The sequence below is a fragment of the Chiroxiphia lanceolata genome, chromosome 12 (assembly GCF_009829145.1).
Source record: "Chiroxiphia lanceolata isolate bChiLan1 chromosome 12, bChiLan1.pri, whole genome shotgun sequence".
NCBI classification, from domain to species: domain Eukaryota; kingdom Metazoa; phylum Chordata; class Aves; order Passeriformes; family Pipridae; genus Chiroxiphia; species Chiroxiphia lanceolata.
In genome coordinates this window covers 11,070,258-11,089,604 of record NC_045648.1, presented here as the reverse complement: position 1 = coordinate 11,089,604, position 19,347 = coordinate 11,070,258, and the positions used below count along the sequence as shown (strand labels likewise).

The 19,347-nt window shown below is 38.8% G+C and overlaps 1 protein-coding gene across 1 annotated transcript in view; it reads right to left on the bottom strand.

The window, feature by feature from the left end:
• The window catches only part of FBN1 (fibrillin 1), a 146,399-nt gene that overhangs the window by 57,773 nt on the left and 69,279 nt on the right, over positions 1-19,347 (bottom strand). Inside the window, 11 exon segments of the mRNA XM_032699840.1 lie at positions 628-747; positions 1,389-1,514; positions 4,347-4,472; positions 5,362-5,415; position 6,414; positions 7,627-7,778; positions 8,695-8,817; positions 13,196-13,282; positions 13,285-13,317; positions 15,429-15,554; positions 18,883-19,002. Of these exon segments, the coding sequence (XP_032555731.1) occupies positions 628-747; positions 1,389-1,514; positions 4,347-4,472; positions 5,362-5,415; position 6,414; positions 7,627-7,778; positions 8,695-8,817; positions 13,196-13,282; positions 13,285-13,317; positions 15,429-15,554; positions 18,883-19,002 (1,068 nt within the window).

Here is a 19,347-nt window from a genome sequence, read left to right as displayed (position 1 = left end):
TTGGTAGATCTTCCATTAATCTATTAGGTCCCCCAGTCTGGATATCTGATCTTCCCATACAGGGAGTGCCAGAAGATAGCTAAGGATCAGACAGCTGTAGTTCCACAGTTTTCCTCACTAATATATAGACAAGAGCTATATATTACTGCCCCCCTCCAGAACAGGCAAGGGAAGAAATTACGAGTCCACCAAGTATCTGAGTCACAGCATTGTCTGTGGATGCTCCTGAACTGGTCTGGACTGCACATAACTTGTTATACTCCATCTCAAATAGAAAATTGGTCTTTCCAGAGAGCAGACCCTAATGAGAACATGTTCACCCCTCTTACAGGAGAAACTAAGTAGGTGAGCATAGACCTGAAGAAGCAGTCTTAGCATTTCTGTGTTAGTTACAAAAAATGCTCACCTCTTTCAAATTTGACAAGGAAGCACACCACACTCCCAAGTGCACTCTATGTACCCATAGTAATGGTGAAAACAAACCCTTTCTTAACATTGTCTCTGTAGTGTTTTCCACTAAATTTATCTGAATTTTATTTTAAAGTATATTCTAACTTGGTGTACCATGGTCACATGTCACTGGACATTTTTAACCAGCAAACATAAAATTTTCAGAAGAATAAATACCTATGCAGATGGTTCTGGTTGGATCCAAAGTACTTTCAGGAGAACATTCACAAGCAAAAGAGCCTGGTGTGTTTTTGCACACTCCATTAACACAGGGGTTGGATTCACACTCATCAATATCTAAAAGAGAAATAAACTGCCATTAGTGCCAGAAATAATTAACAAAAAATACATAAGGCTCTTTGCAGTTTAGGGAAAAAAGGAAGAAGCTTTCCTCATAACCAGTCTTCCTGATACTCCACTTTTCTATTATGGAACTCTTCACAATAGACTAACAATGCATGTGTCCTAAAGACACACTAACATGTTAGAACATTAAAACATTGAACTTGGAAGAAGCATCTGATTTTTTAGTGATATTCAGCTTTGTGGTGATGGACTGTGCTGTTACAATGATCTGACACACATCCTGTCTGTGAGTTCAAATGAGGAGCTGTTTGGTTTTCTTCTTCACACAACAGATTTGTAAAGCTTGATTCTTCTCAAATTTTTCTCACCCTTGGCACAGCGTGGGCTCACGGGTAGTAGCAAATAAGGAGTAAATTAGCACAGACATAGTACAGGCAATTCCATGAAGTTATCTAATGCTTTCATTTTGGCATTGTCGCTCCTCATTCTCCTACTTCCCCATAGAATTTATTTATAGTGGGGTTTTTCAGTTTTACACATTATATCCTCATCAAGGTTCAAAGTGTTTCTGGCACAAGCTGAGAACAATCCAAATGAATAAAACCAGGATGAAATGGAGTGTTACCAATTACCTTCACATGTCTTTAGATCAGGAGTGTACACAAATCCTTTTGGACAGGTGCAGGTGAAACTTCCTGGGGTGTTTCTGCATTGCCCATTGTCACAAAGCAGCATGTTCAGTGCACATTCATCAATGTCTACAATGAAAACAAAGAACTTTTTAAGAAATTCCTAAAACAGAAGTCAGGACAGAATTTCCCTCCCAACAGCCACATTTCAGAGGAGACAAACAGGGCAGGGGGGTGGGGGGGGGTGTGGAATATGAATACTAAATGATTCTTTTAGTAGACAACAGGTTTGGACAAGAGCCTGTATTTTCTTTCCTCACATATTCATAATATGTGACAGTCACACCACAGTTCCCCACATAAAGCTGGGGATCACACTTTCTTCCTATATTGTGGACTAACATTGGGAGTCTCTGAGTCCCTGCACAGCAGCCCCCGCATTCATGAAAGAAATAAGGAGAGGACTGGTTTGGAAAAGTTTGCTGATCAAACTGGTCTTTAAAACACCATTTTTTCCAAACTGGCTTTGAACTGTCTTAGATGTTATGGTTAAAAAGGCTAATGTAAGTATACACTTGCTTCAGAGGTGAAAAATTTAAATAGAAATGCTAGTGCTACATTTCAAGTACCCTTAGGAAATCTTTGGAAGAACTGTGGTCATCAGAGAGAAGTTGCAAGAAGGTGGCAATGAGCCATGAATGGCAGGTGAAAACCAAGAGAGACCCCAAGAGCAGACAGGAACAATTGGCTAAGTCAGAGAGGCCTCAGAAGGTGTTGAGAGAAGTTGGGAAGCCTCAGAGGGTCAGCGCAGCAGCTGGGAACAGCAAAAGTGCTAGGAAAAGAAGGGAGACTTGCAGAGTAAAACAGACCATGTGGGAAGCTTCACAGGAGTTCAGAAAAATTGAGAGAGGGCCAGGTGGAACATTATGGAAGAATGGGAAACAGCTGTGATAGAGCATGGATGTAGGCTACAACAGGGTGGGCTGGGGAGCATCTGGAAAACTCACAGATGGATGGGGAAAAGAGAAGGGATGCCATCAGCTACAGGCAGACACTGAAATGAGACATGGATAATTAAAGCCAAAGAAGCAAATGGGAAAATGGGATGAATTACGGTGTGATTTTTATCTAAGATAGATCAACCCTTTTTTATTATTTTTTTTTTGCAAAGATAGTGGATAGTTTAGACTGGATAACCCAGATGACTTAAGCTATTTAGGTTTAGATAGAGAATACAGAACCCAAATAAAATTATTATGTCAGCTGGAGATAACAGGAAGGAATTTAAGAATTTTAAGGTGGTTCCAGAGCTGGAGAGATTACAGTAGGATATATTAAAAAAGAGAGTAATCACGATGAAGAGAGGATGTTAGAAATGCCTTTCAGGGATCAATCTTGGGACTGGTCCTATAAAATACTCATTGTAATGCAGAAATAAAAAATGAATGGAATCAGAAACTGTGGACAACACTAAGCTGGAAGTTATTACCAATACAGAGAATCAGGCGATGCTAAATTAATCCTGACAACATGAATGAGAAAAATAAGATAAAATATAATCACCAACGTTCAAAACTTTGCAATTAGGGACCAGTAACAATAACATGCTAGAAACCAGAACTCATCAGTTGAAGGCTACTGAGAAAACTCGGGATGTAACTCCCAATTAGAGGTTGACTTTGATCCCAGAGTATAACATGTATTTGAGAGAAGACTAATGCACTCTAGCATCAGTTTAGGCAGGATATTCCTAGGGGCAATGGAGAATTTCTGGCACAACTATACAAGCGACTGGTCAGACTTCATCAGAACACTGTACACTGGTCAGATCAGTTGTGTTCAAGAGAAGACTGCAGCCTCCACTTTTATGAAAAGACTGGAAGTGTGGATTTGGATAGCTTAGCCAACAGAGTTTGAGAAAAGGATACAATGATTCTTTATAAATACTTTAGGGAGAAGTGCTGACACGGTGCTAAGTCAAAGAATAATATTAGTACAACATCAGCTGGTAATAAAATGGTCACAAATAAATTCTAACAGGAAATCATAAAAAATTTCTAATCAGTCATGCAAAGGAGGTCTGGAACAATGCACGACTGGAAGAAAGGAATCTAAAGGATTGTAAGTTATGGGCTTTTAATGGGACCATGTAATGGAACAAGAGGATTGCCAGAATTTAAATTTCTAATTGGAGTCTGCAAGCATCTGATGGTGGTTTTTTACATCCCAAATAGTGTGAGAAGAGAATGGAGTGTTGCATATTTGAATTCTTTTTATCCCATGCCACAGTGCTTCCACTGGTCACTTCTAAGGAGTGCAAAAAACTTATTTCAACTTTTCTGATAAAAAAATTTGGCTTTAGATATTTTTCACTTGTACAACATAGGAAACCAGCCCTAGCCAGAGACACCACGCCATCAGATCCTGCTGGTGCTTCCAATGACAATAAGCTTTCCTGTGTCTGGCCAGTACACTTAACACAGTTAAACCAATAGCCCTGTCTGAAAGTTGAAAGGAATTTTCCCCAAAGTCAGAGTTAGGATAAACCATGTAAGCCTTCTGTGGCATATTGGATGCTTATCTTCCTATGATCAGTAGGAGTTTTACTTTAATCTCCTGCTCTTGGAGGCAACCTAGCACACTGGGGATCCTAGATCTTCCCTGCGGTGCACTACAATTGCAGGATCTGGCTTCTTTTGATTTTGAGAAACATTGGCACAACATGAGTGCATGTCCAGTGGACTTAACTGAACAGGGTAGGGTATTTATTGCCTGGTTGCCAGTGATTTGAGTCAAGGACAGAAACAGTCCCTTACAGCCCTACAGTGGATGATTTTTATGAGCATTGCAAAGCACTGAAATTAGAACAGGATTTCAGCACAAATATCCATTGGGGAAAAAAAAGTGAAGAGGATAAAAACAAGCATCAAACTTCAAAGTGAAAAATGGGATATTTCATACCAATGCAGTTCTTCCCAGTTGAATCTACTTCATATCCAGGGTCACAAAAACATTTGTACGTTCCATGCAGATTCTCACACCTTCCATTTGGACAGAGATCAGGATCCAATAAGCACTCATTAATATCTAAATAAAGGGAAAAAATAATGAACATCTGAGCCAGTTGTTGAGGGGTTATGGGGGTTAATTCTCCAAACTAGAAAAAGACATTTTCAATATCACTGCTCCATATTTTATGATCGTGTAGTTCTGAATAGGAAATTCCACTTAAATGTTCACACTCAAGAGAAAGAAGCATCTCTTTCACTCTGATTTAAAACCATTTCTAGCCCACAGTCATTTAAGAGACTTCCAACTGTAGATAAGAACTGGGATATTAAACTGGGGATCAGAGGCCCATGTACTAATACCCCCCCATTTCTTGATTCATAGCATTTCCGGATGGCATCACTTCCCAAAGCACTAATATCCCTATTTTCTGAGTGCTTTTCCCTGTCTACTGCCAGCAAATCTACAACCAACATTGGCTGATTTAAGACTTTGCAGTTTCACAATTCTATGACTACAGAACTTTAACTGTAATCACTTCCTCTTTCTCTGTATTTAGCCAAATTCTATGAGTCTGGCCTATTTTAAAAGACAAAAAATGAGGAAGCTCAATGTTCAACATGGTTTTGTTCCTCAGGGTGATTTCACTTGAAATATGCAAATATTATTTACATACTTGATTTCAAAGTCATGTAGGTAATAACACTTCTCACAAATTTGTCATTCTTTTATAACAGCACTCACATACATTCCATGATGTAAACTAGAGAAGACACACTGGTGAACTGGCATGCTCCATTCATTTCATCTTAAATCATTCTAATGTCTTGTAAACAGCTATCTGACTAAGCCTTTCTCCCATTCTCTCCTGTCATCACCCCCACCAGCAGGGCTAACAAATTAAGGATATCAAAGTAACTCTTTTAGATAGAACTGCTATAGTCTGAATTACATTAGGTGATCTTACCATTTCCTCCTGCAGTCATGCCAGTTCCACTGCTGCACAGAGCCTGATATTCAGCTGGAAAAAATATTAAAATACTTACTAGAATATTCTTTCTTAGCTCATTGCTTTCAACATCCCCATTTACAATATGACAATTAATTATTCAAATGAAATAACATGCTTTTCAACTCTTCGGAAAACATTAACAACCTCACAGTGTTCTGAATCTGTGAAACATTTTAGCAGATTCAGAGTCTGCATCTGCTTATGAAGATGGATGAGTAAAAACTTCACATGATGAACCGTGGCATTTAGGAAGAGACATAAACTTCATGCTGGCCCTCCCACACAAATGAACCATAACATATTCACAGCAAGATTCTCCAGAACTCATATGTCCAAGTCCTTACTCAAGGTGCATATTCAAAGTGACCAGGAAACAATTTTTTTTCCTATAAATCTAGACCATATTTAACTCCATTACTAGGAGTCTCTTTCAGGAGAGATTCATAACAGATCATCTATCTCCTATCTCTTATCCTTAAAAAAAAGTAATATGTATCAAAGCATCTCAAATGTCTCAACTACTACTGGGCTCAAGTTCTTCTTTTGAGTTCAGAACAATTAACAGAATGAGCTGACAGCCAGCTCAGCATTAATTGCTGCCACATAGGTCAACATCTTCCAATATATTTTCACTTTCATAACAGCCCAAATACTTACACTGCTAAAATTATAAATTAGAAATATTTATGGAATTAGCTGTCTTCTCTTTGAGGAAATCACATGCAACACATCTCCCAGTATTAACATAACCAGCAGATTAATGTATACCCTTGCCTAAATCAATAATCACTGTCACTGTATGGGAAAGCAGACCTGCTCTGAACATGCATCAGCAAAACTTTCAGTCTAAAATGGCAGAAACTTTTGCAAAGAGCTTCTGAGGAGCACAGAGGGCAAAATGTCTTCCCTTCAGGAATTTTTTTCAGCTCTCTTGATAAAATGGTCCTCTCTAAGAAATGTTCTCCTTCCCTCCCCCACTGAAAGCCCAGAGAAATGCTACACTTCACCCTACATGAGATGGCATTTTTTTAATAATTGAAGAGGTGAGGAAAAAAACACAGGAAAAATAGCTTCCACTTATGTAAATGTTCTGCAAACGTAAATAAAATACAAAACAGAAGTCAATGATAGACAGTCCAACATTTGTAAAAGATTTCAACTCTACTGTACAATAGGGCCCACTGACATCATCAGAGGCTGCTGGAAAGGGTTCTTCCTATTTTTCTAACATTTCCTTGGTGTTTTGCTATTCTAAACAACACATCAGGTTATAAAATGGTCGTCAGCAAGTTCCTGCTGAGGAACTCACATCAGCTCAACCAGCCTAATTTGTTCCAACTGGTTTTGTCTCCCTAATGCTTTCCATACAGCTATCAGTTAAAAAAAAAGATTTAAAAGATAAATCTAAAATTATTTTTGCCTACAAAGCAGATACCTTGTTAGTATGACACGCTTTTGAACTGCATATCAAATGGTTTATTTTGTTTATATGCAACAACAAATTTGCTGAGTGAAAAGAAACACTTAACAAATTTGGGCTTTCAAACTAGCTCCCTGCAGTCAGTCACCTCCACGAAACCAAGGTCACTGTTTACTGGCTTCATGGCAAGGACTGTGTCAGCAGAGTCTTATTGGAAGAAGTGCTTTCCTAAGAGCAGATCCCACCCATCAGAATGATTAGGATTGCCTCCTTGCCAGAGAGAAGTTATGTTCCAGCCAACTTTACTTGGTGGGGATTTCAGTGACAGCCTCAAGTATTCACAACCAACTTAACTGGACATTTGTTTGTGAGTCAACTGTCCACAGACTGGTTACTGAATAATGATTTCAGATCTCTTGAAGGATATAGATCAGGCAGCAAACATCTCACTGGCAGGTCTACATGAAGATCTGAATCACGATTTTTCCATTAATAACTTGAGTTCAAAATTATATTTTTCGTTATCTACACCTACCAAAACAGAGTTCGCTTTTTGAAAATGTACTGTTTATTTTAATGTGTGTAACAACTCTGGAACCAGATATCATACTTTACTATTGCTTTAAAAATCAGCTCCTATACTCTTACAACACGCAAAACAGAAGATGTCTCAAAATGCATAACATTATACAACAAGGTAACCTCTCCAGATTTATTACTACAAAACTGCATTTTACCTTTCTAAAAACAGTTCATTGACTGAAAGCTTAAATTAGAAATTACCAGTAAATATGCCATACCTGAATTTGTGCTGGGCAGGGCTGGCAAGGCTCTCCAAAGGCATAGTCAGTGCTGGCACAGCAGCACTCTGACTTTGTAACCGCTCCCGTTAATGGTCTCACACATTGTCCTCTCTTGTAGCCACCGTAGCATGTGCTTCGCATATGTGTGTCTGAGGAAAGAAATCTCTCTTAATCCTGCCATAGCCAACTGCAGTCTAAATTATAACAAGTATTAACTGTAGCTCGGGTGTCATAACACTGTAAAAGAGCTGTCAAAACAAAATATCTTTCACTGTTCCCTATGCTTTTCACCCACCTATACCCCTTCTTATCAGCACAGGAAATTCTTCTTCCTCATGCCCCCAAGAATTCAGATATACAAACTAGTTACTGCATTTAATGACCACACATGCACTAGTGAATTACTAAGTGAACAATCACTTCTCAACCATGAACTAGCGAGAAGCCATGGGGAAAATGGACAAGTCTCTGCTCTTTCTTTGCTTTAAAAAAAAAGAAAACAAGGAAAAAAAAACACAAGGAAAAGTAGTGCTGTCCCAGTACATAAGATTTCAAATGTTTATGTCTTTGGGTCCAGGGGTGACTTTTCTCACTTTTTAAAAACTGGCCCACAAATGGCTCTCAAGCACATTAGTATTTTAAAATCAAACACTGAATTTGTACAGAAACAGACAGAAAATTGGGTACCTCCCACGTTAAAAAGAGGTGAAAGTGTAATTAAATCTTTAAGCTTAGTGACAAACGAAAAATTTTACATTGACAGAAACAGGGCAAATTTTTACCTACTCAAAACTGTTACAGCACTAGTCACCCCTGTACAGTCTACCTAACCTTGTGATTGGAACCACACATTTTTTTCACTTTAAATGCAAAAGAAATGAAAACAAGAGCAAAACAGGCTATTACAGTAAATACTTCAGAGCTATTAGTATCCACTATAACTACTACCCACCAATCCATAAAAATATGGTCCATTCTACATTCAAACTTGATGTGTCCATCAGTCTGGCATTAATGTCTTAACATTGGTTAAGTGTGACTCCCCACATATTAAGCTTGTCTTACCAACACAGACACGTCCGTCCAGTCCCACTGCAAGGCCAGGGAAACATTCACATCTGAAAGAGCCATCAGTGTTCACACAGCGCCCGTTCATGCATATTCCATCTGTCTCACACTCATTGATGTCTGTTGGAGAACAGAATGAGCTTTATTAGAAATTAAATTACATAGTTAACCAGTGCCAGTGTCAGTGCCTGGCTGAAACTTGCATTTGTGCAGCTTATTTTCAATGTATCCTAAAAAAATATCAAGTGTAAATGGAAACTAGTTCAAGTAAAGGTTTTGTAAGGAATAATAATTAATTCATTCCATGAAAGAGAATAAGAAAATGCAAAATTCAGGAGAAATAAACAGAACAAAACAATTTTGCTTCCCTTGGAAAGTGAAAAGGGGCTACATTTTCCTAAGTTGTTCCCAAGAGGTACATGTTCCAATTCAAGGATCATTCAGGCAAAATTATAATTGGAGGAAGGAGGAAACTGTGACTGCTAACACAAAGGACTTATGTAGTATATAACAGGACATTCCCTTTCCACATGAACAGTTCATGCTGTAAGAAATCAGTCAAAATAGCAAACTGAACCTTTCACTCCCCACAAGGTGCCTTCAACAGGGCCACCAAAGAATTTCCCTTCCTCCTGCTGCGGGTTCAGTTTTTGGAAGCACATCTGAATCTCCAGTCAGACCCTGCCTGCAGTAGTGTCCCTCTGATGATCTGCATGACAATTGGGTTTTCCCATCAGATGCTCATTACAGCCCATTTTATAAACTCTCAATGAACAGACTGCACTCCAGCCTTGAAAGGAATTTGTTAATGATTTGAGCCCTGAGCAATTGCCCAGCACAAGCTGCCATCTTTGCCCAACAATGGTACATTGAACAATAAGGCCCAGAGCAAGGAAATACAAGAATGAAGCCTTATAATATTAAACTATTACAAAAAGATGTTAATTAGTAAAAAAATATATAGGTTGTGTATCCTGTTAATAGTAAGATCATTCTCTAGGTGCAGAGAGCAAGTCATCATTTTTGAAGTGATTAAGAAAAGGAGTGTTTAAAATATTGTTTGGAAGCATGTATAACCTTCATAAAATAATCACTTCATAAAAACTCTCCATAAATATATACAAGAGACCGTGTGTTGACAATTTCCTTTTTTCTGACCTTAAAAGGGCAAATTGAGAGTGAACACCTCTGTGTTTTACTTAGTTTGTGTTGTTTGGCATAAAACGTGGCTTGTATGATCCAAGATTCCTTTTTCAAACTGCATTTTAAAATCAAAGCTATATTTAAGTACACAGTCTCAATGCATTTCTACTTCATCTTGCAATCTTTTGTTCTGTTTCAGACAAATCTTAATTGCTTTTCCCACTTTAAATTTAGTCCCTACTCAGTTTTAGGTATAAAAACAAAGTTGGGATTCAAAATGTGCCCATACTGTTTAACAGTGTAGACAGTTTACTTTGTTAGAACAACACAGAACTCCTTGAGACAGACAGAGATTCCCCAGTGGGGAAAAAAATTAACTTTCTTTTTTAAGGTTATTTATAGAAACAGAAAGGCAAAACTAATTTTCTTCTGTTTCCTGTAGTACATTTTTAAAAAAGACTTTGTAAGCTAGTGAAAGGTGAGATCTGCAATCCTTTGTCTTTTGCACTGATTATAGATGTGTTGGAAATACTATTGTAGATGTTTTTAGAAAGGTAAAGTGGGTCACTTAGGATGGTGCAGATCAGCTGAAAACCTGGTTTCAGTAAAGATGGGATGAAAAGCCTCTGCTTTTACCAGGGCTGAGATTCCACACAGTAAATCAACTTCACACATAGGCGTAAAGTCTAAAATTTCTAACCTGGAGAGACTCTGCTGTCTTTTGTGGTAAAAGTCACTATTTGGACAACTTAAAATATACTCAACTTGGTTCTGGAAAACCGACTAATGGATTCGTCCTCCACGTTCAATGAGTTTTTGCATTTTCTGCTTAGCTTGGTTAGTAGTGCTAGCGGGGTACAATAAGTCCTCTAATTTTAACCAGGAAAATTTACTCAGACTACTAACTACTAACTACCATTTTCAGTTGATTTGCAGAAGTTTTCAGTTTGAGGAATTTTTATCTCAAGATGAAACAATAAAAGGAATAATGCTTCAAACCTCTGCCTGCTCCATTTAAGTGTTTCTGAAAAACCACCAGCAAATCACCACCGAAAAAAGTCAATGGTGAATAAGTTTAGCATATTTTGTATTTCAGGGAATACACAAGACTATGGTTGTAACATTCTTTTTTGGCATATTATTTCAGAAGTCTAAGTGGAATTTTTTTACCAGACAGCCAAGCATTTGCCCTGTACTTATACTTAAATTTCCAATTTTATGGAACTGCCAATTACATTACCCCCATCTTTGGTTAGAAGCCCTTCTTAACAGCTGAAAATTTAGCCTAGAGTGCATCAAATAAGATGGTTTACAGAAGCAACGAGCTGCACTCATATTCCTCTGTTGATCCCCTAAAGAGTTTGGCAAAAACACATGTTCAGCTTCCTATCAGAATTGCTCAGGCAGGAAACCAATTTGCTGCAGAACTGTCAGTTTGTGCATACCACATTCCCAACGTGCACAAGCACTCACTGGCATGTAAGGTGAGTGTATGAGCTTAGAGTTATAAACTTGTGTAAATTTAATGCATGTACTTCATAAACAAACTGGCTAAGGCAACGTGAAATAATGAGTGTTCCAGAGATTACCAGTTCTGTGGGACACAAGGTATTTACTCCATACATTTGGCATGTGTGGAAAGGTCTCAGTAAGGACAAACATCCAAATATACAGGAAAAGACATTATTAAGGATCAAACTTTTAAACTTTTAGTAACATGACTGGAGTGAGCTGTGCTCCTCTAACCACTGAAGACCTGGGAATTGTTACATGATACTTTGGCAAGTGGAAGAAAGGAGACAAATACGAAGTGGGTAAAAAGTGTAATTTGTGTGTCCAGGTCTCAAATCTGGTTTGATTTTGACCCAATAGCAATTTTAAACACATAATGAATGTTTGCATGCTCATTCATAAAGAACAAGGCTTACAGTAGGTGTTGAAAGGCAGTAGGAGAAATCCTTCATTTTACTATAAGGTCTGTTCCAAGTTTCAGCAGGAATCAGTTGAGTTCCCTGCAATTTTGGATACTTTTCAAATATTCCTCCTTTGATGCACAGAAGAGTAACATTTCTCTAGGGCCAGAAAACCCCTTTTTGACTGTATCCATACTCCTGTTTAGCCAGGAGGCACGTAAGAGAGGCTGTAAAGTTGAGTATCATCATGTTTTAAGCAGTCTGGTAGAGATACCATCTCTTGGGTGGCATTTCTGTGCACAGACGGATGTAACAAAAAAAATACAAAAACAAACAAAACAAACAAAACCACAAAAAAAAACCCCCAAAAACCAAAACCAACCAAACAAACCCACAAAGAAATAATACAAAAAATACCAAAAGATACTCAAGGCAAAAATCAAGACAAGCATTTGGGCTGGGCTGAGTTTGCATCCATGAGTCACATCCCTGCTAACAACACAGAGCACCCTGTACCAGGTCTGGTACAGTGTTTAATAAGCAAAAGGATCAAATTAATTCACCTTTCATGTCACTAACTCTCAAACTGAATTACTTACTCAAACGTTTACTTTTGTTATTGGTCCACAACCAAGATGTTGCAATGTGGCATTTTTAAAAGTTTGCTGAAGTGTAATCAAGCACTTTTTCTGCCTTGACTCCAAGAGTTAAAAGATTTTTAATTTTTCAAAAGAAAAATTGTAAATAACTTGGCCCACCACTTGTTTATTCCTTATTTTGACTTCTGCTTTGTGCCTGTAAATTTACTAAAACATGAAGACTTATACACACAAAACATGCAGTTTCTGATGGGACTGAACAGAAACTCCAGTGGCATAACCAGTAACCAGGACGCTGCAGTGTCTCCCACAGGGGGGATTGCTGAGCTACTGCAGCAAATGGCAAAGACAATTTTGCTTTGTGGTGCTCATGTCTGCACCTTGGTCACACAGAGTGCTGGCCACTCCTTGGAGTATTGACTAGGAACACACAGTAAGGAATGGGAGAAAAGCCCAAAGGAGGCAATGAGCCAGGATGCTTGGGTGGCCAAAGGCAGAAAACTTTAAAAGGTCAAACACAAAATATGAGATACACCGGAACCAAACTGCAGAAGACCTCATAGGCTAAAAAAATGGAGTTTAACTAGGTCAGATCACACAGTCCTTGATTAAAGGATATTTCCCACTGGCTGGTTTGGGTGGTTGCTCAACACTGTGGAGAAGACTGAGTACTGTCTGCACAATGACAAATCATTCTAGCTGACTAAAAAAGCACATCTGATGAGAACTCTGCCCAGTACCTCTTGTTCCCAAGGATCACTGTAAGGAAATAACGTGATTCTTGAAGCTACCCAGAGAGATATGACTCACAAGCTTTGGGAGCCCATAATTTATTGTGCTCACCTGTGCAATAGCGTCCATCAGATGCCAACTGGAACCCTGGTTTACAAATGCATTTAAAACTGCCATCTTCATTGATGCACATCCCTTGAGGCAAATGTTCCTTATGCTGCATTCATCCATATCTGAAATGTACATGATAGACATAACGCTCACAGTGTTGAAGCAAAAGAACTCTTATTAGTTATATCCAAAAGATAAACCTTAATTCTTTCTTAGTTGTCAGAGGTATATGATGATGAGAAACATATGATGGACATACTGCACTGTCCTAGAGGATGTGTCAAAGCAGTGACTCCATTTTTCATAATGAATCATTAACATCCAAAAGAGCAAAGAGAATGAAAACCAGATGAGAAACTGGACAGTTTAACTGCCAGTTGGTAAAAGCCATCAAAAAGTGAGAAAGGATGTAATTGAAGAGGGTTTGCAATCGTAATCTAAATAGAAGCTATGTTAGAAGCAGCCTCCTGTTTGAAATGGTAAACACAATTTTATGTTACTAAGAAGACCTGGAAGGGGAGGAGTGAACATTTGGGTTTGGAGTGAAAACTTTTGTAACCTCCATTGGATGAATCTAAGATTTATGATGTGGGAGAATTCCCAGCACTGTACTCGAGCATGCATTCTCTGGGCACTGTCATCCTCAACTTCCATTTAAAATAAAACCTGCCCCTTCCCCAGATTTAGCATGACAGGCCACACAGGAGGATACTTATAGCTTCATAATAGCATTATATTATCCCTCTGACCTAATGGGGTGGCATGAAGGATTCAAATAGGAAAAGGTGGAGGTCTCAGACACTGCTATCCTGAACCCTGCACAGTTACTCACACAATGGGAAAGAAAAAAAATAGGCAAGTACAGAGAATTCTGTGCTTGATTTGAGTAAGCTTTTATATCCTCTTAGTCTTTACTTTGTTCTGGCACAAATGAAATCAGTTTTGGATGCTACATCCCCCAAAAATCAGCACTATTCACCAGTTTCATCTGAAGGAATACACGCAGTTACATTAAGGTATGGCACAATGCCATGGTCTTTTCTGATTAGTGTGTGTGTACATGTATTCCTAAGGACAAAACTCGATGCATTACAATGCCAGAGATGAAACTGTTTCATAAGTGGATGCAACAGACATTCTGGCAGCACATGCAATGGAATTAAAAATGTTTTACCAGACTGCCGATGTCCTGGTTCTTATTACTATTAGCACATGGTATTTGGTGGGAAAGGAAGAAATCAGCATAAGGTTTTTTTTTTTCCCAAATAGACTCATTTCCAAATATATTTAGTCAATGTACTTCCATTATAACATATTTAAAAAGCAGCTTATAGTGCTAAACTGTATCTAAAAAAGAGTCAGGAAAAACAGTCTTAAAATGTCTGTCTCTACCAAGGATTAACAGAATCACTACTAGCACATAAAATCACTGGATCATAATGACATTACAATATATTCAGAATCGTGCTATTTTCCTTAATATTGCAGCTGTCTTGGACAGAAATTACACTTCTAGACATGGTGTGTTTTCTTTTTACTTACAGGCTAAGTCAGACAAAAATAATTTATGATTTAAAAAAAAATCGTGTATCTATCCCAACCAAGAATTTTGGCATTAAGTCTTTGAGCTGAATCACTGAGATAATATTCTGCCAAAAATGTTTCTAAGAACAGTGCTTGAAATTCTTTTAACGTATGAATAGATCATTGGGAACCCTCCCAAGGACCTTGGGAAGCATGATAAAGAACATTCTTCTTTTTTCCCCCTTTACTAAAGGTCTGGGAGGTAGGAACACATCAATTATGTTTACAAATTTTTCTTAAAACAGTTTTTATAGGTCAGACCAGACTGCATCTACATAAAACACATTGCTAGTCACCCAGTAAGATCCCATAAAGCATGCTGTAAAACACACAGTAAAATCAGGCAGCATGTGACTTGTGCTGTGTTTTAAAATGTACCACTCCCATCAAAGAAACTGCATTTTGTGATAGTGGTATGTGCTATTTCTCCTGCTGGACAGACATCCCGTTGAGGGTTGCCAAGCCAAGGCTCCAGAACTGGCTGCAAAAGACATTTCACTTGCCCTCCCAGATACAGCAAAAGGTATTTAGAAATCCGATTCCTTGTTCCTTCCCTTCCCCCCACCAGAGGTCCTTTTCTTTTTCATTGACATGAATAACCTCTTGCAACTGTAATTACTGATATGGAATAACTTCAGAAAAGTCTTACCTTCACAGTTTTTCCCATCAACTGCCACTTGGAAGCCAGCATTGCACACACAGTGAAAACTGCCATCTGTATTTATGCATCGTCCATTATTACAGATACGACCATTCTGTAAACATTCATCAATGTCTGAAAGCCAACCGAAAAGAAAAATAACATTTAGGGGGGGAGTTTCTTTTTTATACTCAAGAGGAATTTTTCCCATTTCCCCTTCTCTTAGGTTTTTAAACCTACATGGAAACTATATTCACCTGAAAAAAGATTTATTTTGATTTCCATAACTCAATGTTATAGGGGTGGAAAATGTTCATCAGCTTGAAATTTCAAGTTGCTGTGAAAGAATTTCAGTGAACAGTACCCTGCAGCTTTCTCAAACAAGAATCACAATTGTTTGGGGTTTTTTTTGTTTTTGTTCATCATTAAAATATTTTTGCTGAACTTTAACCTAACAGTATCTAACTATTTAAGAAAAGATGGGGGAAAGCTTGTCTTTTGCTGCTGCTTTGTAAGATAACAGGAAAGTTCAAGACTTTCCCACCTCAGAAGATATTTCTCCTGCTTATTTTATATTTGAAACATCAGATCCTCATTTCCCTCTCTCTGCAGGAGGTGCTTGGCAAGTGCTTCGGAGGACCTGAATAGTGATATCACACGAGGCTGGCAGCTCTCCCTCTCCTCCAAAGGAGGGGAGAGGAGATGCTGAGACAGACTGTCTAGACATTTTTCAGATTGCTCAGTATTCTCCATCAAGGCCTGGACCATCTCCCAGAGATTCCTGCACACAGGGGACTCTGCTCACAGAGATCACAACCAGCCCATGCAGACCTATCTATCATGCAACCACGCTGTCTTCCCAAACATCCTGGGGGTGCCCCTCCCCAAACCCTCTCCACAGAAATTGCTGTGCTGTAGGAAGAAGCAGAGCACAGAGCATCCTCCTCAATGCCCCTGCTCTCTGGGCACCTACGCAGGGGGAACTGATGCCCCTCGAAATTGTGAACTTATATTTGCCTTTTTAGCAGGGTGGTAGTTCTGGGAAGCTGCTAAGAAACCCCTGAAAATAACTGTTTTGCAAGCAAGCAACCAAGCCAGCAGGGGCAAAAGCTGCTTGATGAGAGCTCAGGGCACTGGCAGCTTCTAGCAAAAGTGTACAGGCCTGATAAACATCCCCTCGTTGGATAAACAAGCGTCATCAACCAGCAATGCATAAAAGTGAGTTTCCTCTCTGCTCGGTCCCTTTCCCCCAGCCACTTTTCTGGCACTTCGTTGTACCTGAGCCTGGCTTCAGCTACCCTACCAGCTTTCTTCCTTAGGACAGCCAACATGCCACAAGATTTTTCTGGCCCTTTAATTTTACAGTTCATTAGGTTTTGTATTTTCATTCATCTGATGCCATCTAAATTATGGCACAGAAAATTAACATTGAATCTCATTGTTCTTTATATACACACATTTCAAAATATGAAATAACATCATGATCTTTTTTTCCTTCAGAGAAATCTGCAAAAAATCAAAGCCCTTCTTTCACTGAGATATCCATAACTTCTGTCATCTCCATGTAAAACCTGAGCTACTCTTCTCAGAAATGTTGAGCAGATTACAGTAAGCAATTAGCTATTAAAGCTTTGACTCCCACACATTCATAGCTAATGGATCTTTTTTGGTGGTCCATTTTATATCCCCTCTTCTGCAATTGAGAAGCATTTTTTTTGTTTAGATTACTAATCACAATGTGACAACTTTATTCACCTATGTCTCCAATTAAGATATTCATTCAGCCAAACTCCTATAGAATTATAAGGGATCCTAGTAACAGTTGAGTCAGTAGCTTGTGATACAGACTGCAATGTTTAATCATTAATCAGAGTCATCATGCAGAAAAAAACCTGCCCTAGAAGCTTGGAGCAAGGAATAGATAAACATCTGGTCATTATGGAGACTTTGTTTTTCAAGAGCAGACGTAAGGAATACATTTGCAAAAGCGTATCAGCACAGACATATTTGTGCATGCAAAAAAATAAAATCTCAACATCCAAAGTAGTCATGCAAAGTAATTTTACAGCAAATGCTGATTTTGGCAGGCATCAGTGCTATATCCACATTTTGCCAAATGCACCCCACTAGCCTTTTTCTTTTTCTTACACTGGTCCTAAAAATTCCTTCAGAAAACAAAGATTCTGCACATCACAGCATTTTCTGCACTGCCTGTCAAGCAAGCACAGTTCCCATAGACTGCAAAGGAACTGCTAAGTGACCACACTTAAATGCCATTAAGCTACTGGGCTTCTGACAACCATGTGTTTGTGCAATGAATCAGTCAAATTAAAAGCCTGTGACAAAAATGACTCATGAGTAAATTCATCACGGCTGAGACTCCACTTCAGCACTCCCTCACCACTAGTCAGCTGAACTATGAAGATGCTTCCGCAGCATGGCTGTTTGGCAGCAGTTAGGTCGAACCCTCCCAGCAACATGCAGCAGTAGTGCTGGCTCTGCATGTCCTCCTGGGCTGCAGTAACCTTCTGTACCACAAATACCTTTCTGATTCACAAAAGGAAGAAAAAAAACGCACACTAATACAGATAACTTTCTTCTGGCTTTTCAGAAACTCTCTGCTCCAGAATGAGTGCATGCTCTGTGCCCTGCACCCAGCCCAGAAAGCAAAATACGAAGACAAGCTGTGACTCTGAGCATTCAAACATCCTGTTTCATTTAGACGCTTCATTTCTTAAGAACTATCAAAGTAATCCTTCATTCCCCCACCAGAAGTCTCTCATTATGACTTAACTATAAAGGACTGCATCCACTTTTGCAGCTGAATTCCCATCCCAGGACAGTTTGGGAGTGACAGACCCCTGACAGAGGGTTGACTACTGAGGAGCTATGTGCTCCCCACTCCCATAGGAAGACAGGATGAAAACCATCATGACTATTGTTGAGCCTGATCTTCAAAATAACACTAATGAGGATTCTACAGCTTCTCTATCTAGACTTTCCCATGCTTCACTACTTTTCCATATCTTATTAAAGTTTTCATTGCCATAATTTATGTTTAGTTTTTTCTCTGACAGTGAGCAGGGACAACACAGGGGCACTGAAAGACTTCTTTCCCCCTCCAACCCTTTTAGTCTTTTAACAGTCTTTTATAGATAAAAGGTTTCTCCAGAGAAGGGATGTTTAATTGTCCTTGAGATCCTCTAGGAGCAAAAGAAAAAATTTCTCAATATTTAAAAAAAAGAAAGTATGTCTTTTCCACTTCAAAGCCACAAATGATGCCAAGATACTTTCAGCACAAGACAAAACCCGTCTGTGAACAGCAGCTCCAGCAGGTTAATAATTTTTACTGCATATCTGATCTTTTTTAAAAAACCCTCATATTTAACACATCTGTTAAGAACTATTTTCCCTCCTGGTATGTATACAATAGTACAGACCAGGCTATAAGGCCATCATTTACCTCTGCACTCTGTTCTTGTGGCTGTGCTCTGGTATCCGACACGACACTGGCAGATGTAAGATCCCGGGGTGTTCACACAGTCTCCACCAATGCATGGACTCCTCTCACATTCATCAATATCTGCAGAACAGAGACAATATATTTTTATTACAACACTGGTTGAAAGTTATTCTTGCCTGTAGGGGTATTTTATCATTTTGTAGTTGGACAAACAGTGTCCTTCACTCTGAAAGAAAAGCGGACACCACAGAATTCCTAGGAAAAGGATCCCACATTTTAAGCTAAGGAGCTGGGAAAAAGGAATATTCAAAAAGACAAGATATTGCATGTGTGAGAGGTAAGGGCTTCAATCCTACATCTCCACATTCCCAGCCACACTGAAGACACAGATTTTGACAGAACCAAAATCTTGCCTGTAAGAGACAGCTAATACTTGCTTCCATCGTCAAGCTCTTGCTAAGTCCC